Below are 18,046 nucleotides of genomic sequence, written 5' to 3'. Positions count from 1 at the left end.
AGCTGGGAAGCTGCCAGACATTAACCCACTCTTAGCTGCAGCTTGCGTTGTTCAGAATAATTTCACGCCTTTTAAAAGATGAATGGTTAATGTGTCTATAGTAAGACAGTCATTCAGTGAACAAGTAAATACACACTTCCTACACGTCAAATTGTTTCATTCAAAACAGGTCATTTTTAAACATTTATTTTTAAAACAGGTCATTTTTAAATATTTATTTTTAAAACAATCTGGAATCCATCCATACTGCAGGTGAAGTACTGGGACTTGAATGTGTGGCTGGGTTTGGAGTGGTCCTGAGAGGCAGACACGAACCCTTCATGGTGAGTGTTGTTGGGAAGAGACCCCAGAAGGGATAACAAAAAGTACATACTGACCTTTTAAACATTACAGTTAGAGAACACCCATTTTCAAAACAATTAAAACAGGTCTAGGAGGAGCACTACATGGGAGCTTTGGAACTCTCCTTCCGCCAACATGTGTCTATGACTATGTTTGGCACCATCCTGAGAGGCAGAAACCAACCCCACCAGCATGGGAGTGTTGTGACCAGGTCTGGTGTCAAGGACTCTGAGCCATCATCCCTAATACAGCTCTTTATAGCCTGTCAACAAATAAAAGGAATGCTCTGACAGAGCGAAACAAACATAACCTTCTAATCTTTCCATAACTAGGCCTCATGAAAGGCAGTGCTGGGATCTGAACTCCCATCTTAGATATTGGGCAAACACAGTGCAGTGGTAACCAACCAACCCTGGTCCTGGAGTGCTACAGTATGTGCATTGTGCACACAAAGTACATCAGTTGTACACCTCAGCACTAAAACTCCCCAGCCAATCAATACCGAGGTAGTAAAGCAGGAGTTTTCCTCTTCTCCAATCAGAAGCTGTAATGATGACCATAGAGATGTTTGTAAGGAGTAGTAGATAGATACATCAGGCCAGCCATTACAATACAGGGTAGCAATTTCCCCAAGAGAGCAGGCAGAGGGAGGCAGCCCATTGGCCCGTAGCCACAGAGTGGTGCTCACTGCTGACAGAGTTCCACACACCCTCTGACTCAGCACAATGTGACCAGCCAGAGACACTGGGCAAACCAGACCCACTCCACATTCACAGATCTACTATATTCTACTGTACTGTCACCTCTCTCCAATGGCAGATGAAGCCTATCTATAGGATATCCTATCAAACATTAATACAACAAATATTTCAGAGGTTAGCATGACGACACAAAAAACAAGCAACGATTTATCTGAAGTCACAAATGTGTCCTGAGTTTCTCCAGGGATAGGCTACATTACTTTGAAGATGAACAAAGTAACACACTAGTTTCTATGTACAGAATGTTTTTGCCATTCAGTACAGTCTGACAATCTGTCAACCATCAGAATGTTTTTGCCATTCAGTACAGTCTGACAATCTGTCAACCATCAGAATGTTTTTGCCATTCAGTACAGTCTGACAATCTGTCAACCATCAGAATGTTTGGTCCAACTTTGTTTGTCCAGTAATGTTTTCAAAAGCACTGTAATATTGTCACTGCATTGCATTTATTCCATTATAAAATGCAACATGCCCAACCTTGATTGTTCAGAATGGAGAATGTTTCTTCTCAGATAAGGACATCCTGTGCAGGACATTGCTGTGTAGCAGACACTCTGCACCGCCTTATGGCAACATGACAAGGTACATCCATTCATTTAGGATATCGATAACATGGCATTCCAATTCAATTTAATGAGGACAGATTTTTTTTGCCACGTTAACTTAACCCATACCAAATGTGAGGCATTTGTAATGTCCCAAATGGCACACTATGCCCTACATAGTGCATTTCTTTTGACCAGAGCCCTATGAGTCCTGATCAAAAAGTAGTGCGCTATATGGGGAATAGTCTATCATTTGGGATATTATCTTTCCCCTGCTTATCTGTCAGTCATACCAGACAGGTCATAGTAAAACCATCATCCATGTACAGTAGCGGTAGCTACAAGACATCTTGTTCACCACTTGAAGGAAGCTCTCCATTTCTGCTGCCTAGAGACAGAAACAGCTCTGATCTGGCTTTGACGACTCTGGCCTAAATGGTACTCCAGGAAATCTAGGGCAGCCTACGCAATTCTGCATGCTGTTTATGAAACCTGTATTACAATTCATGGGCTGGAGTGAGGAATTGATGCCCACACATTATCTCTAAGAGAAGAATTTCATGACACGATCCTCTGGTGCTTCATATTAGGCACACTCACATGTTAACCTAATGCATTTTCTACAGTGCTGTGCTGTATGCAAGTAGGCCAAAGGCTTTAAGAGATGTGGTGTAATATATCTAAGGGAGCCGCTGGGAAGAGAGAAATGACTGTTGTTTCACCTCATACTGTTATGTTGTTCAGTGTCTCTGGGGTCACTGAGCAGCCCCCACCCAGACAGCTGAGCTCACAGTACTGTATTCGTCAACAACATCTCCATGGGTTTTGATAGAGGCGCTCCCTAGTGTATGTTTCCATCTGACTGTTGAGGGGAAAGTTTTGCACTCTCATTCGGAGCTCTGGAATGCGGTCATAAAGTTAGACGCAGTGGAGGCCTGGGGTTGCTATGGTAACCTGCCGGTTGTGAGCTACTCCTCTTCTCGACTGATGAGGTAGCCGGAAGAGGAAATGAAACTATGTACTATGAACACAATACCGTATACAGTACAGAGGTGATTGTGTTTATGGGCTTAAAAACCTGATTAATGCTATTCCTCTCAGGGAGGAGAATCATACGATTGTATAATCTGATTTACATCTACTACAGTGGGATTCATTATGTTTCATCTCATGATGAATGTAATTGCTGTTTAAATGATTCTTTGTCCCATTCCAGACACACACAATGAGGATTAGAAATATAGTATAAAGGTCATAAGACTATACTCTGTCCAGAAATACAGGCAGCTGCAGTAGACAAAAATAAACTGAAATTCATTTATTTTACACACAGCTTCTTACCATTGAGAAAAGCAATTCAACAAAGGACCGACCGACCGTAAGCCTATTTGCATGTTGTTCAAATTGAATCAGTTAGGTATGTGAGAGGAATTGTTTAAGCTTAGCTGACATAGGTTTGGTGCTGGTAGTAACGTTTAAACTCCCACACCTGTAGAAATACACTTTTCCCGAGCAGAAAGACGATGGCCAGAGCTTACCCATGATACACCACAGCGATTTAAGCCAATAAGACATCGTTTTAGTCAAAGTATAATATACAGTATTTGGGCTTGAAGTGACAAATCCGAACTGCCCACTTCACGCAAATCCGTGAGAATGTGGTGTCTTTTCCTATCAAGTAAAGTTTTATTAGTCATATGTACGGGATACACATGGTATACACCGTCCAATGAAATGCTTACTGGCAGGTTGCTTCTCGACAATAAGAAATGCAGTGTCTGTTCCTATGATATGACAAACTCTATTCAGCCTATGTTTCGTTTCATGGCTGGGTTTTATTAGGATTTAACCACCCACCATGTTAATTCATCAGAAACTGCTGTATACCTCTTCGTGACTGAGATGAGCCAAACAGCCTTGTGTCTACTTGGCTGCCTGAGTCATGGAGCAAATTAAAATATGGGGTGCAAACGTGTGTTTCAGCACCTCCACTTTCTTCTACCTGAAAATGATCCTAATCCATTGGATGTCAATTTTCAAAACATATTTTGATAGTCTGTATTAAAAAATATATATTCTAAAATGACGTAATATGGTAGCCCCCCCATCGCCCCAAGTTTTGCTTCACTACACGCTCCACTGCTTTTGATTCGTTTGCTACACCCTCATTTCACTTCCCGGTGAGAACCATGAGCACAGGCTGACTTGGCTTTGCTGTACTGCAGCCGAAGGTTGCACAATGTCTGGGGCGGCAGGGTAGCCTAGTGGTTAGAGTGTTGGACTAGTAACCGGAAGGTTGCAAGTTCAAGCCCCCCAGCTGACAAGGTACAAATCTGTCGTTCTGCCCCTGAACAGGCAGTTAACCCACTGTTCCTAGGCTGTCATTGAAAATAAGAATTTGTTCTTAACTGACTTGCCTAGTTAAATAAAGGTAAAAAAAAAAATATTTAAAAAATGTAGAAAATCGCATATCAGTAGTCATCATCTATTACCGGAGCTTTATCTTAGTCTCTCGAACTATTTTGATTTATGGAAGATACCAAAACTTTGGAAATAACGAAGTTAAAGATGCTGGCAGAGTTACTCCACCTCAAGAATTCCATTTGGTGAAAGGCTTGGCACACGCATACTCAGTCCGACTGGCTCTCGTTCGGGCAAGTGAGAAATAAGTGCACTCAGGCTGTCTGGAAGGCCAAAGTTAGTTACTTAAAAGAGCAGTTCTCTCTCTGGGTCTAGCCCCAAGAAGTTATGGAAAACAGTTAAAGACCTGGAGAATAAACCCTCCTCCTCACAGCTGCCCATGTTCCTTAATGTTGATGATGTGGTTGTTACTAAAAAGGAGCACATTGCTGAGCTTTTTAAATCACCACTTCATTAAGTCAAGATTCCTATTTGACTCAGCCATGCCTCATTACCCGTCCAACATTTCCTCATCTCCCACCACTTCTAATGTGACTAGCCCCGATGCTCCTCCCTCTTTCCCCCCTGCCCTGCTACAAAGTTTCTCCCTGCAGGCAGTCACTGAGTCTGAGGTAATAAAGGAGCTTCTTAAACTTGACACCAAAAAAACATCTGGGTCAGATGGTTTAGATCCTTCAAGGTTGCAGGCCCTATCATCGCCAAGCCAGTCTCTCCTATCTGGGGAGGTTCACATCGCATCCTTTAATTAAAGGGGGAGATCAAGCTGATCCTAACAGTTATAGGCCAATTTCTATTTTGCCCTGTTTATCAAAAGTGTTGGAAAAACTTGGCAAAAATCATCCCTTGATTCTAAGCAATGTTGTGTGTGCTGCTATTTTTCTGGACTTGGCAAAAGCTTTTGATACGGTAGACCGTTCCATTCTTGTGGGCCGGCTAAGGAGTATTGGTGTCTCTGAGGGGTCTTCAGCCTGGTTTGTTAACTACCTCTCTCAAAGAAGGCAGTGTATAAAGTCAGAATATCTGCTGTCTCAGTCAGTGCCTGTCACCAAGGGACACCAATTTTTCATCAACATAGCTCAGGCAGTAGGAAGCTCTCTCATCCATTTATATGCACATGATACAGTCTTATACTCAGCTGGCCCCTCCCCGGATGTTGTGTTAAACTCTCTACAACAAAGCTTTCTTAGTGTCCAACAAGCTTGCTCTGCCCTGTTCTGGACACCTCCAAAACAAAGGTCATGTGGTTTGCTAAGGAGAATGCCCTCCCCACAGGTGTGATTACTACCTCTGAGGGTTTAGAGCTTGAAGGTATTCACCTCATACAAGTACTTGGGAGTATGGCTAGACGGTACACTGTCCTTCTCTCAGCACATATCAAAGTTGCAGGCTAAGGTTAAATCTAGACTTGGTTTCCTCTATCGTAATCACTCCTCTTTCACCCCAGCTGCCAAACTAACCCTGCTTCAGATGACCATCCTACACATGCTAGATTACGGAGACGTAATTTATAGATCGACAGGTAAGGGTGCTCTCAAGCGGCTAGATGTACTTTACCATTCGGCCATCAGATTTGCCACCAATGCTCCTTATAGGACACATCACTGCACTCTATACCCCTCCGTAAACTGGTCATCCCTGGGTTGCTCCTCTTTTCAGTTCGCTGCAGTTAGCGACTGGAACGAGCTGCAAAAAAAAACATTCAAACTGGATAGTTATCTCCATCTCTTCATTCAAAGAGTCAATCATGGATACTCTTACTGATAGTTGTGGCTGCTTAGCATAACATATTTTTCTCTCTACCTTCTTGCCTTTGTCTGTGCCCAATAATGTTTGTACCATGTTTTGTGCTGCCACCATGCTGTGCTGTCACATGTTGCTGCCATGCTATGTTGTTGTCTTTAGGTCCCTCTTTATGTGTGTTGTCATGATGTATGTTTTGTCCTATATTTTTTATCCCAGCCCCCGTCCCCGCAGCAGGCCTTTTGAAAAGCCGTCCTTGTTACATAAGAATTTGTTCTTAACTGACTTACCTAGTTAAATAAAGGTTAAATAAAATAAATATAATAAGACAGGCCAGTGGTTTCCAGCTAGCTAAGGTTAGCATGCTAGCTAGCAACACTGACAGCTGTCAGTCCCTTATTTGTTGATGTTTATCAACTCCACGTGGAGATTCCCATACCCAATTAGCGAATATGTACAAGTAGCCTTCTCCATTCTTTGGGGGTGGAACCTAAAAGTGCATTTCCTCTCTAGGACAGGAAATGACATCTAAATAGCGGTGGAAACTTCCTCTGGAGGGTCCTTTAATATAACTCCCAATACCTTTGCCCTTTTCAAATGAGCCTGCCTGTGGATATAGGCTTATCTTCAATATTGTTTTATTCATGAGAGATACAACCGTTTTGCAATTATGATAGCACAGCTAAAAACTGTTGTGTGGATTAAAGAAGCAATAGAACTGGCTTTCATTAGACTAGAAGAGAAATGGAAATGATGGCTATTCCATGCGAGAATCTGCCAAGAAACTGAAGATCTCGTACAATGCTGTGTACTACTCCCTTCACAGAGCAGCACAAACTGGCTCTAACCAGAATAGAAAGAAGAGTGGGACGCCCCGGTACACAACTGAGCAAGAGGACAAGTACATTAGAGTGTCTAGTTTTGAGAAACAAACGTCTCACAAGTCCTCAACTGGCAGCTTCATTAAATAGTACCTGCAAAACACCAGTCTCAACGTCAACAGTGAAGAGGCGACTCCGGGATGCTGGCCTTCAAAGAGGCCTTGAAAGACATCCACAGCTACACCTACAAGTGACTCAAATTATGTAAATTATGGGAAGCTTCTAAAGCCATGACATAATTTTCTGGAATTTTCCAAGCTGTTTAAAGGCACAGTCAACTTAGTGTATGTAAACTTCTGACCCACTGGAATTGTGATACAGTGAATTATAAATTCAATAATCTGTCTGTAAACAAAGTAGATGTCCTAACCGACTTGCCAAAACCATAGTTTGTTAACAAGAAATTTGTGGAGTGGTTGAAAAACAAGTTTTAATGACTCTTGACTTTAACTTCCGACTTCAACTGTAAATACAATACCCAACATCTAATTTGGACCAAACTGTTTTTCTAACAATGGGTTAAACCTGAGGAATCCAAAGGAATGGTCAAAAGCCACATACGGACCCCCCACCAATCATACCCCAACAACGTTATAGTATCAGTTCTCTGTGTCTGACAAGTAGTATGGAGCTGCGGCTTGGAGTATTGTTTCTTCATCCTATGTAATGTATTCCCAGTGAAATTGGTGATGTTTTTTTCTCCTGTTCAGAGAAATTAGTAATCGAATTTGTTAGGTTTATGTCTCATCCCACATCCTGATATTACCAAGTTCTGACAACTAGATGAAAGCTTTCACCACCTTGTGAAGTTCATAACTTATTTCATCCGTAGTCTAATTATCTGCATGGTTTCCCGAGTTGTAGAGTGAGGACCACACAAATTTAACGTGACTCCAAGTTTACTTCGATATGATGGTTATTATATCAATATCTCCGCATAAAGGCATTTCCACCACAATTTTTCACATAATACATGTAGTCTGAGATGGTGGGTGTCATGGCTTGCTGAAATGACATGGAATAACCCTGTATTTATAATTACATGACAATATTTTAGGTTGACTATAATTACATTACACAACTGATGATACATCACATGGCTCACTTTTATTTTCCTGCATAAGTAAAAACAGAAAATGCATCACCTATGCCATTCATTCCAATTAGACTTTTTGGGGGATTTCTCCCTAACCAAGATGGCTGCCATTTTCGCCCCATTATGAAACTTTGAGGGTTTATATCCCCTCTAGTATTTTAATATGATCTCTATGTAGTTAACATGTCATTACATACAACATACTTATCTCATAACCTTCAAAAGCCACAACATTCATTCACACCTTAACTTTCTCACTCACCTAAAACCAATACACAGCACAACACAAGTACCCTATGACGACGATAGTAACACTTTGAGATGGTATTTTAAACATACCTGTAACCGTAGGACAAACCACCACGCGTCTCCTCTATCTTCTCCGAGTCGCAGTGTGCCGCGCAATTCACCACTGTTGAGGGTTTCGAAAGCAATGACTTTGATTTTTCAGCATCGCACTACGAAGCCCAGTTCACACTGCTTGAGTAAAAATGTGTAAAAGTCAGGGATTCGTCGATTAACATGTCCTATAAAAGAGACCATCGCACTGAAACCGTAGACTCCTATGCTCTGCACCCGACGCTGTGAGCGCGCAAAACCAGGCTGGGCGCGTACTCGCAGGCAAATTCAATGATTCCTTAAATTATTCTAATCCTAGTGCCCTCAACTGTCCTAGTAGGCCTACATCAGAGATCAGGTTTCAATCGCTCTTCCACTCCTAACAAAGAAACAAAAGTATGTGTACTATGTTGTGGGTGATTTATTAGAAGAAAGATATTTGCTATTGGCAAACAAAAAGGAGCCTTGTCAACTATTTCATCAGTGGATTTCAGTATATAGGTTATGTTCACACACTAGCACCCATGTTGCAACCTGTACTCAGGAGTAGACGTAATATAGTAAGGATAAATCCGGGACACTCCAATTGGTATGATATGTTAAGTATGGTATGTATTAATTTGTGGATGTCTATCATCCATTTCGTATGATATGTTACAGATAACAATGTGTATGATACTGTATGTTACAAATAACAATTTGTACAATATGAGGGCAAAACTAAAAGCGCAAACCATTTAACTATGGCAAGGTCACTGGGAATATGGCCGAACACAAACAGTGTAAGGCAATCGAACAGGCAAAACGTCAGGTTAGAGACAAAGTGGAGTCACAATTCCAAGGCTCAGACACAAGACGTATGTGGCATGGTCTACAGACAATCACTACAAAGGGAAAACCAGCCACGTCGCGGACACCGACATCTTGCTTCTGGACAAGCTAAACACCTTCTTCGCCCGCTTTGAGGATAACACAGTGCCACCGACGCGGGTCGCTACCAAGGACTGTGGGCTCTCCTTCTCCATGGCCAACATGAGTAAGACAGTTAACCGTGTTAACTCTCGCAAGGCTGCCGGCCCAGACGGCATCCCTGGCCGCGTCTTCAGAGCATCACAGAGCAGCTGGCTGGAGTGTTTAAGGACATATTCAATCTTTCCCTATTCCAGTCTGCTGCCCCCACATGCTTCAAGATGTCCATCAATGTTCCTATACCCAAGAAAGCAAAGGTAACTAAACTAAATGACTATCACTTCTGTCATCATGAAGTGCTTTGAGAGACTAGTCAAGGATCATATCACCTCTACCTTACCTGACACCCGAGACCCACTTCAATTTGCTTACCACCCCAATAGATCTGACGATGCAATCACCATCGCACTGCACACTGCCCTATCCCATCTGGACAAGAGGAATACCTATGTAAGAATGCTGTTCATTGACTATAGTTCAGCAATCAACACCATAGTACCCTCCAAACTCATCATTAAGCTTGGGGCCCTGGGTCTGAACTCCGCCCTGTGCAACTTGGTCCTGGACTTCCTGACGGGCCGCCCCCAGGTGGTGAAGGTAGGAAACAACACCTCCACGTCGCTGATCCTCAACACAGGAGAACCACAATGGTGCGTGCTCCTCCTGTACTCCCTGTTCACCCATGACTACATGGCCACTCATGCCTCCAACTCAATCATCAAGTTTGCAGACAACACAACAGTAGTAGAACTGATTACCAACAATGATGAGACAGCCTACAGGGAGGAGGTGAGGGCTCTGGGAGTGTGGTGCCAGGAAAATAACCTTTCAGTCAACGTCAACAAAACAAAGGAGCTGATTAGGGATTTCAGGTAACAGCAGAGGGAGCACCCCCCTATCCACATCGACGGGACCGCAGTGGAGAAGGTGGAAAGCTTCAAGTTCCTACCATTGTTGTGAAATTGTTAGATATTACTTGTTAGATGTTACTGCACTGTTAGAGCTAGAAACACAAGCGTTTCGCTACACCCACAATAACATCTGCTAAACACGTGTATGTCACCAATACAATTTGATTTGATTTATTAAAATGTGCAATTATATGATATGTTACGAATTCCAATTTGGCATGTCTAACGTTGGCTAGGTGGATAATGCTAACATTAGCTAGGTGGCTAAAGTTAGCTAGGTTAGGGGTTAGGGTTAGGCATTTGGTTAAAGGATCAAGGTTAGGGGTTAGGGGAAGGGTTAATTAACATGTTAAGTAGCTGAAAAGTAGCTAAAAAGTAGTAAGTAGTTTCTAATTAGCAAAACATTTCCATGATGATATTCAAACATGGAACCTTTTTGTTGCTAGACGTTCACGTTATACGCCTACCCATCCACCCCATTCACTCTACTTTTGTTTTTGCCTTATAATTAAGTAACCATCTGTCTCATGCCACCATACCAAACATACCTAATAATACTAATTTGGCATCACTGATTTACATTTAGTATGTTACGTCTACTCTGAGACCAGGCTGCATAAACACAAACACATATCTGTTCTACTACATGCCACTACCCACTTCATATTAGTAAATACAATCCATTTTTACAATGCATACTAGCTTTTCTTTCTTTCTATTCTTGCTATTTTTGACTTGACTCTTTTATTGTTGTTATTGAAATTGATGAATGTACTGCGTTGTTGAGGGAGCTACCACATAAGCATTTCATTGCACCTTTTATACCTGCTGTAAAGTGTGTATGTGACGAATAACATTTGATATGAATTGTATTTGTTTTATGACATTGATCATTTGACAGGACAAATAACCTATAAATGTGCTGATTTCAGTATGAATAAACTACATGTACTGTATATGAACTTGTCAGTGATCAGTGATGTCTATAAGCTCAGTATATAATTCATTTACAAACATAAATTCTCAATTTACCTGGTAAAATAAGATAAACAACACACTCGACACAGATGATATACTAATGACATCATCTGTGTGTACCTACTATCAACAATAAGGCCTAAGAGACCAAACGTCTTCTACCTAAGGCACTTGACTTGTATGTTTACGCTACACTAAGTAGACAAAAAGTTCAAAAGACCTGCTCTTTCCATCACATAGACTGACCAGGTGAATCCAGGTGAAAGCTATGATCCCTTATTGATGTAACCTTTTAAATCCACTTCAATCTGTGTAGATGATGGTCAAAGGATTTTAAAGCCTTAAGACTATTGAGACATGGATTGTGTATGTGTGCCATTCAGAGGGTGAATGGGCAAGGAGAAGAAAATGTAAGTGCCTTTGAACAGGGTATGGTAGTAGGTGCCCGATGCTGCTGGGTTTTTCATGCTCAACAGTTTCCTGTGTGCATCAAGAATGGTCCACCACCCAAAAGACATCCAGCCAACATGGTTTCAACATGGGCCAGCATTCCTGTAGAACGCTTTCGACACCTTGTAGTCCATGTAGATTAATTAAGGCAAACAAAAGCATGTGGGGGGGGGGGGGACTCAATATTACGAAGGTGTTTCTAATGTTTGGTATACTCAGCGTATATGCAGACAGAAAGGGATTTGTTTTTGCCAAGCCAGATTAGGAATTTGAACATGAGTGCAAAGGACAATGTGTTGTGATGACATACCTCATTCCCTGTCAGTATCTCTCCAGTTTAGTCATTGGGTGGTGGAGTTATCTCAACGCTAGACTCATGACTGATGTGCCAGGTGTTTTGTAGTTGAACACGACTTTATTGTTATATACTGTAAGTGGAAAGAATCCCTCTTAGCAATTTGTGGAAGTGATTTCAACTTAACATCATCTTCATTTCATATAGGCCTAAAGTACTTTGTATGGTCAGACTTTTCTATAACCCACAATATACCAATTGTATGAACTGTATGAATCTGACTAGATAGCTTTACGATAATATATAGAAGTACTCTAAATAAATACTTTTCCAGATCCGATGAAATGATCTAGCCCCCAATCATGGTGTCTGGCTCGCTATCCAACACTCACACCTTGTGCCATGTAATTGAAACTACACCTCTACAGTTCAGACAGAAGTTCCATTTGAGTTTGTTGATAGAAAAATAACACAAGCACATACATAAGCACGTTTTAGATTTTTATTATATCAAAATACAAAAATTGAAGAGGAAAATATTACATTGGACTAAGCGTTGGAAATGGACACATGATGGACATGAACGCAACGCTGCTTTCCACTTATTATTGGCATGCCATGGATCATCATAGAACATGCTGTATGTCTATGTCACAAACCGCTCATGAGCCAATGATACAACAAATTTGCCAATGCCTTTTTAATAAACGTATGCCACTTTGTCTTGAGCCTATGCCACAGGTCATAAGCCTTTGTCACCTATTCTCTAGAAGCCACTGGTGGTATTAAGCCAGTGCGTTTATGCTTTTTCTTCAGGGTTTCGTTTGAAGAAGAAGTTCCATGGCAGTTGAACATGAAGTGAGCAACACGTGATCCCAGACAATATTGAATTCCCTGGACAACAGTGGCAAAAGAGAAAATCAACACAGACTAGTATTTTACATAAGGCTTTGGTACAGCACCATACAGTAGATGAGTTAATTGCTCACATAAAAGTTAAGTGTAAAATAATTCCTGATGTCAATCAAACATAACTGAATGATGAAGCTCCAAATGATCCGCAGGTTATCATTGTAAAATAGACAAAAAGTCAAATATGTTTCATGTTTTTGCTTTGGAATATTTACATATGAACAGTCTGATATAGATCAATTGTTTCAGTTGAAAAAGGCATATTGAAACAGATTATGCACAGAAGATGTCAACATAAAATATAGAATGTAAACGTGATGTACAGCACACGCACATGCCTCAATGGATGAAAATATGCTATGACATGACTACATATTCTTCCTTTAAGCACTACTGGCTTGAGGATGAGGAGCATTAGTTAAAACAGTCAAAGATGTAGCACTTATTGTACAGTAATAATACATTCTATTTCCTCAGTGCTGGTACACATGGAAAAACAGAGAACATAGAAAATACTACATATTCCATTTTCTGTCTGATCACAACCAGGTTGAAAGTTTATGACTGATTTCTGAATAGGCTCTTTTGTATTGTCTCTACATGCAAGATAAATATAGTTAAATCAAATTTGCTCTAAGTATAATCATACCAGCTCCTACTTATGCACTAAAAGCCTTTAAGCAGAAAAACACAAAATAAAAGTCGATCTAAGAGTACAGGATCTTAATTTGATCGCCCTGTTGCAGGAGAACTTTCCTGCAATGCATGATATTTCACACTTGTAGTGTATTTGAGGTTTAAAAAGGCTTCTGAAGTTTGTAATTTCCACTTTGACATTTCAATCTTGATTTTCCCTTAAGAAAAATATATCAGACCCCACAAAAACGTCCATTAATTATAATCACTATAATAATTCACATTTTCTTTTGCTGCAGGTTTATTTTCCTGCTGTAGCAAATTGGCTCAAATTAAGATCCTACATCTATACCTCCAAAGCAGCCCTCTTACATACTGTATGTATTTTTGCTGTTGAAAAAGCAAGAGAGCCCGGAAGACTACATACATTAGTAAAAGTCTATATGAAGAGTGTCAGCAATACCTTTACCAAAACATACGAGAAGAATCAGCTTAAATACAAACGCTGTTTGATGAATACTCTTATTGGCTATACTGTACAATACTGTCCCCCAATAGGAGACTTTGTGAAACCAGTGGAGAGAAATCACATAAGAAGGTTATGCCCCTGCAGTTGTGTGCTTGAAAACAGTGCTGTCCATTAAAAATAGTTTTGACCTGTAGGAAGTGTGTAGTGTAGAACGACCTTCTCATGCCCTGACCATGGGCTCAGATTCCCTGCCCTGTCTGCTGTTACATATTTAATACTGATCAAAAGTACTGATAAATAACTTCACACCAAGTAGGTTTCCCCATCTAATCTGGGTATTATATCTCTCAACACAAGTACAACACTCTGGAGAGGGTACCCTGGAAGCACAGACAGAGGCTGGAACAGAGACAGAAACTAACTACTGTTCCATTGCTACATTATTCTAAGTCTCTTTGATGTATTTTTTGAATGTCACCACACTATCTATTGCCACTATCTGATCCCACAATCAATACAATTTGCTCATTGCCAATCACACTAGTTTATTAATAGGACTTACAGCGATGGAACTAGTTGAGTTGGTAAAACACAGAGGACTTCAAGAGAGTAGGGCTCTGATCTACAGCACCACAGAGTTAAACATAGCACCAAGTCATAATGTTGAAAGCAACTACGTCCTAGTAGCATGTACGTCATCTCTAGCTAATGTAAACACGACTTCGGTTGCAGCACATACAGTACCCCATAACTATTAGATTGTTTGTGGCTCTCTTTTGTTTCTTTGTTACTTTGGACATCTGGAGGCAAGTGATCATGAGTGAATCTACCTGGGTGCTTGTGAAAAAAAAAGTTTTCTGTTTCAGATAAGGTTTAGTCCAGCAACGACACGTTGATGCTTTTCAAATTGGTATTCATTCACATACTATACAACAGAAGAAATACTACTGAACTTGTGCAACCAACAGGCCCACATGACAATAAAACATTTGTTCTGTGCTAACATTTACTTTTCCATAAACGTAAAATAATGTCTCCGAAAACATGACAAACGAAGCACCTTAAGATGTTTTATAAATATTGTCCACTTAAAGCCTTAAAGCAAATACTTTCATCACATCTAATATTAACTTGCTTTAAATCTGTCTCTCTATTTTTGTCCTCAAGCATATTGAACAAAAAGTCTTTCTGTTTCATCTTCCCAAATACAGTACACACCATGTATACATTGTGAATATAGATTTTCCCCGTATCTTCCATATAACCAGGAATATGCACGTTGATGTATCAATTTCAATTAACTTCATTCCTCAAAATTGTCACTATCTCACCAATTTAAAAAAATATATGTTGGAAAGTGAGTGAAGAGGGCAGATAAAGTTGATGTTATGATCACTGATTTATATTCTATAGCAAGCAGAGAGGGGTTCAGTTAACATACATTCAGAGAGTTCTTATGTCTAGTTCAACTCCTGAATTGCTATCAGTAGAGATAAAAGTGACTCCAAATCAGACAACTGGTTTAAAATCTCAATGTCTTCCAGTGATTCATCTTGTAAGTGTGTAAGTGTAAAGCTCTCTAATAGGTCTAGTCTACAGGGTGAGAAGAAAATGATAACATTAACCATCAGTGTAAAGGAAAGAATTCAACCAAGAGTGGTTGAACCCATCCTTGGTTAACCAGCTAACCTTGTGTGATAAATCAAATCAAACTATTGTGCCAACTAGCCAATTAAACCTAAACTTAATACCACCACATGCGACAGGTCATCCGTTGTACTATGACATCAGGACAGTCACTTCCTGTACAGCAAAACATACATTCATTATCGGTTAGTGTTAAAATGAATAAACATACAGAGAAATAGCTAGCGGGTAATATTATACCGTTGCTAGAGATAAACAGTTGAGAGTCGAGACAGCCACCCCCACCTTGAGTTTAGTTCATGTAAGCCAAATGTTGTCACTTGTCATCTAACAAGCCCACTTGTTAAAATCACCTAATAAACAGCAATCAGTTCATTCAATACAGTATTCAGTATTACAGCTGTTTTGAAATATGAACATCAGTGGCAAGTTTCACTTTCTGCATGATAACTACTTCTGTACCTTTTACATTTAAATGTTGATTAAATTGTGTGTTTTTTATATATCTATGTTATAGCATTACCACAATGTTAAACCTGAAATGATTAACACTGTCATCATCATCACTAATTGTTATTATAGGTCTGTTCTATTAGTAGAATATACACAGTCAAGATTAAAAAAAGAACCAGAGTAATACACCTTCAGTGCCCCTTACTCACAGCTAGGTGTCCTTGGCAGAAAAAGTAGAGTCAGTCCACAGGTCAGACTGGAGCTTATAATGAGTCCCAACAGAGAGAGAGAATGCGTGAAGGTGAAGGAAAAGGCAGTTAATTCACTTTTCAAAAACAAGAGAGAAAAGGCGAACAAGGCACCTAGACAAGTGCCATACTCCACAATAGACTGGAGGTTTCCTCCATATTAATGAAAAACACTGTATACACATGTATCACATTTTCTCACCCCTCTTCTGTCCTCACCCTATCAAGTGTACATTTGGCCTCTTGAACACAAAGTTACTGTATGTCTTAGCAAGAAGAACATGGGCTCACCTTTACTCGATTTGATCACATGGTTAAATGCAAGAGAGTGAGGACATGTCTTTTAGTGATTTGAAATATACCAATATCATACCACGCCTTGTATTGGATGATATTCTTTTGGGATTAAGCAAAATATGCAGATTGGGCTCGATATTAAAAGCGGATGAAAATCAGACTTCAGGCCACAGCATCCAATTCATGTGTGAAGTGAATGATATTATATACCATTTCTTTCATACATTTCATTTGAAAAATAATGTAAAATACGTATAGTCCAATAGAATTACAGCAATTCTGCACTTACTCTGAGGTATATTTTGCAATAAGTACCCTGTGTTAGATACTGACACTATTTGAATTGTAGGAAAGGTAGGCTGAGGTCCTTGTCTAAGGAACACACCAGGTTTAGTCCACTGTGTCACTGTAACACCTCAGATAGACTCCTCCATGACCAGGGACTTTTAAGGTGTTGTGAATTATTTAGATCAATGCATTTTACTACAATAGGAGATATTGTCCCCTTTTTCATTATTTTATGTATTTACATTACAGATGTTTTATCTGGTGACCCTAACAACATTATCCTCAGGGAGACACGGAAAACATCTTTATTTTGTCTAAATGATTTGGAAAACGCTAGAGACAGGTTACCCACTGCCAAAAGCTGAATGGAATTAATCACATGATTATCATCATTTCTGTATGGGAGTTATAGAGAGATCTAGGTTGGCAGGTCAATGTAGTTGCCTCCCATGGCTTGATCTGTCTGTGAGTGACAGTAGTGGACATACTGGTCAGTGGTCAGTGGGGAGTCCTGTAGTTGGGCCCGTCTGAGTCTGTACTGGCCAGGATGGCCGCCTGGTCCTCCTCAGAGCGTCTGCTGCGGTGCAGGAAGGAGATTAAAAAGAGATATGGGTTCTTCCTGTTCTGCCTTTTCCTCTTCCTGTGGAGGTAGAGATCTTCTCTGTGAGCCGAGGGGGTCTGGGATTGCTGCTGGGTCTGAGAGGGAGACACACCTAGGGATGGAGAGGCAGTGTTATTGAGGATACAACAGTGAGGCATTTAGTCTGGTCCCAGACTCGTCTAAGTGTTGTAAAGCCAACAACTATGGTCGTTACATAGGCATGACAACGACAGGATTTGGCTTTACATCACAAACACATTTGAGACCAGGCTACAAGGAACTCACTAAATGCTGTTGTTTTTTGTTCTTCTAACAGTTGTGTGGCTGCCTGTGGCATATTCTTTAGTTCAGAGACTGACCTGTTCTTCTCCTGGAAGTGGAGTTGTTATTGGTGTTGGCAGCCACTCTCTTGGCTTTAGTAATACAGTGGTGTAGCAGTGACTGTAAGCTCTCAGACCCAGCAGGATCACTAGACGCACCTAGAGGTTCCCTAGAAAGAGGAGGAGACAGGCACAATGCACATGCTTTACATTAACTCACCACCGGGGGGCGCTATCCTCTCAGTGATAAATTAGATGGGGAGTCAGGAGGACATTGATTCCGAAAGGCTCTGTAATATTGAACCATAAATAAACTGATGATTTGGTGAGAAATTCATTGGCTTCAGATTGTGAGGAATCAATAAGATACTATAGGATGAACAGGGTTAATTCTCAAAAAAAATATGAAGGAATATGTCAATATTTTGTCACTTTCAGATACCC

At 40.5% G+C, this 18,046-nt stretch overlaps 2 protein-coding genes across 4 annotated transcripts in view; both read right to left on the bottom strand.

Moving 5' to 3' along the window:
- The window catches only part of LOC115136715 (rho GTPase-activating protein 32-like), a 28,822-nt gene extending 20,329 nt beyond the window's left edge, over nucleotides 1-8,493 (bottom strand). Inside the window, 1 exon segment of the mRNA XM_029672422.2 lies at nucleotides 8,129-8,493. The gene's annotated coding sequence lies outside the window, so the exon portion shown is untranslated.
- Nucleotides 8,494-12,219: 3,726 nt separating this feature from the next.
- The window catches only part of LOC115136714 (protein turtle homolog B-like), an 86,330-nt gene continuing 80,503 nt past the window's right edge, over nucleotides 12,220-18,046 (bottom strand). For 2 of the 3 annotated variants that reach the window (XM_029672419.2, XM_029672420.2), the window contains 2 exons: nucleotides 17,642-17,772; nucleotides 12,220-17,394 (listed from right to left, as the gene is read on the bottom strand). In XM_029672419.2, coding sequence (XP_029528279.1) covers nucleotides 17,180-17,394; nucleotides 17,642-17,772 — 346 coding nt within the window. In that variant the 3' untranslated portion in view covers nucleotides 12,220-17,179. Of the gene's footprint in view, nucleotides 17,395-17,641; nucleotides 17,773-18,046 lie in introns of those variants that run through there. The other variant, XM_029672421.2, reaches the window with a different exon arrangement.

The sequence above is a fragment of the Oncorhynchus nerka genome, linkage group LG11 (assembly GCF_034236695.1).
Source record: "Oncorhynchus nerka isolate Pitt River linkage group LG11, Oner_Uvic_2.0, whole genome shotgun sequence".
NCBI lineage: Eukaryota > Metazoa > Chordata > Actinopteri > Salmoniformes > Salmonidae > Oncorhynchus > Oncorhynchus nerka.
The sequence above is the reverse complement of the archived record's forward strand: the minus strand, read 5'-3'. Positions and strand labels throughout refer to the sequence as shown.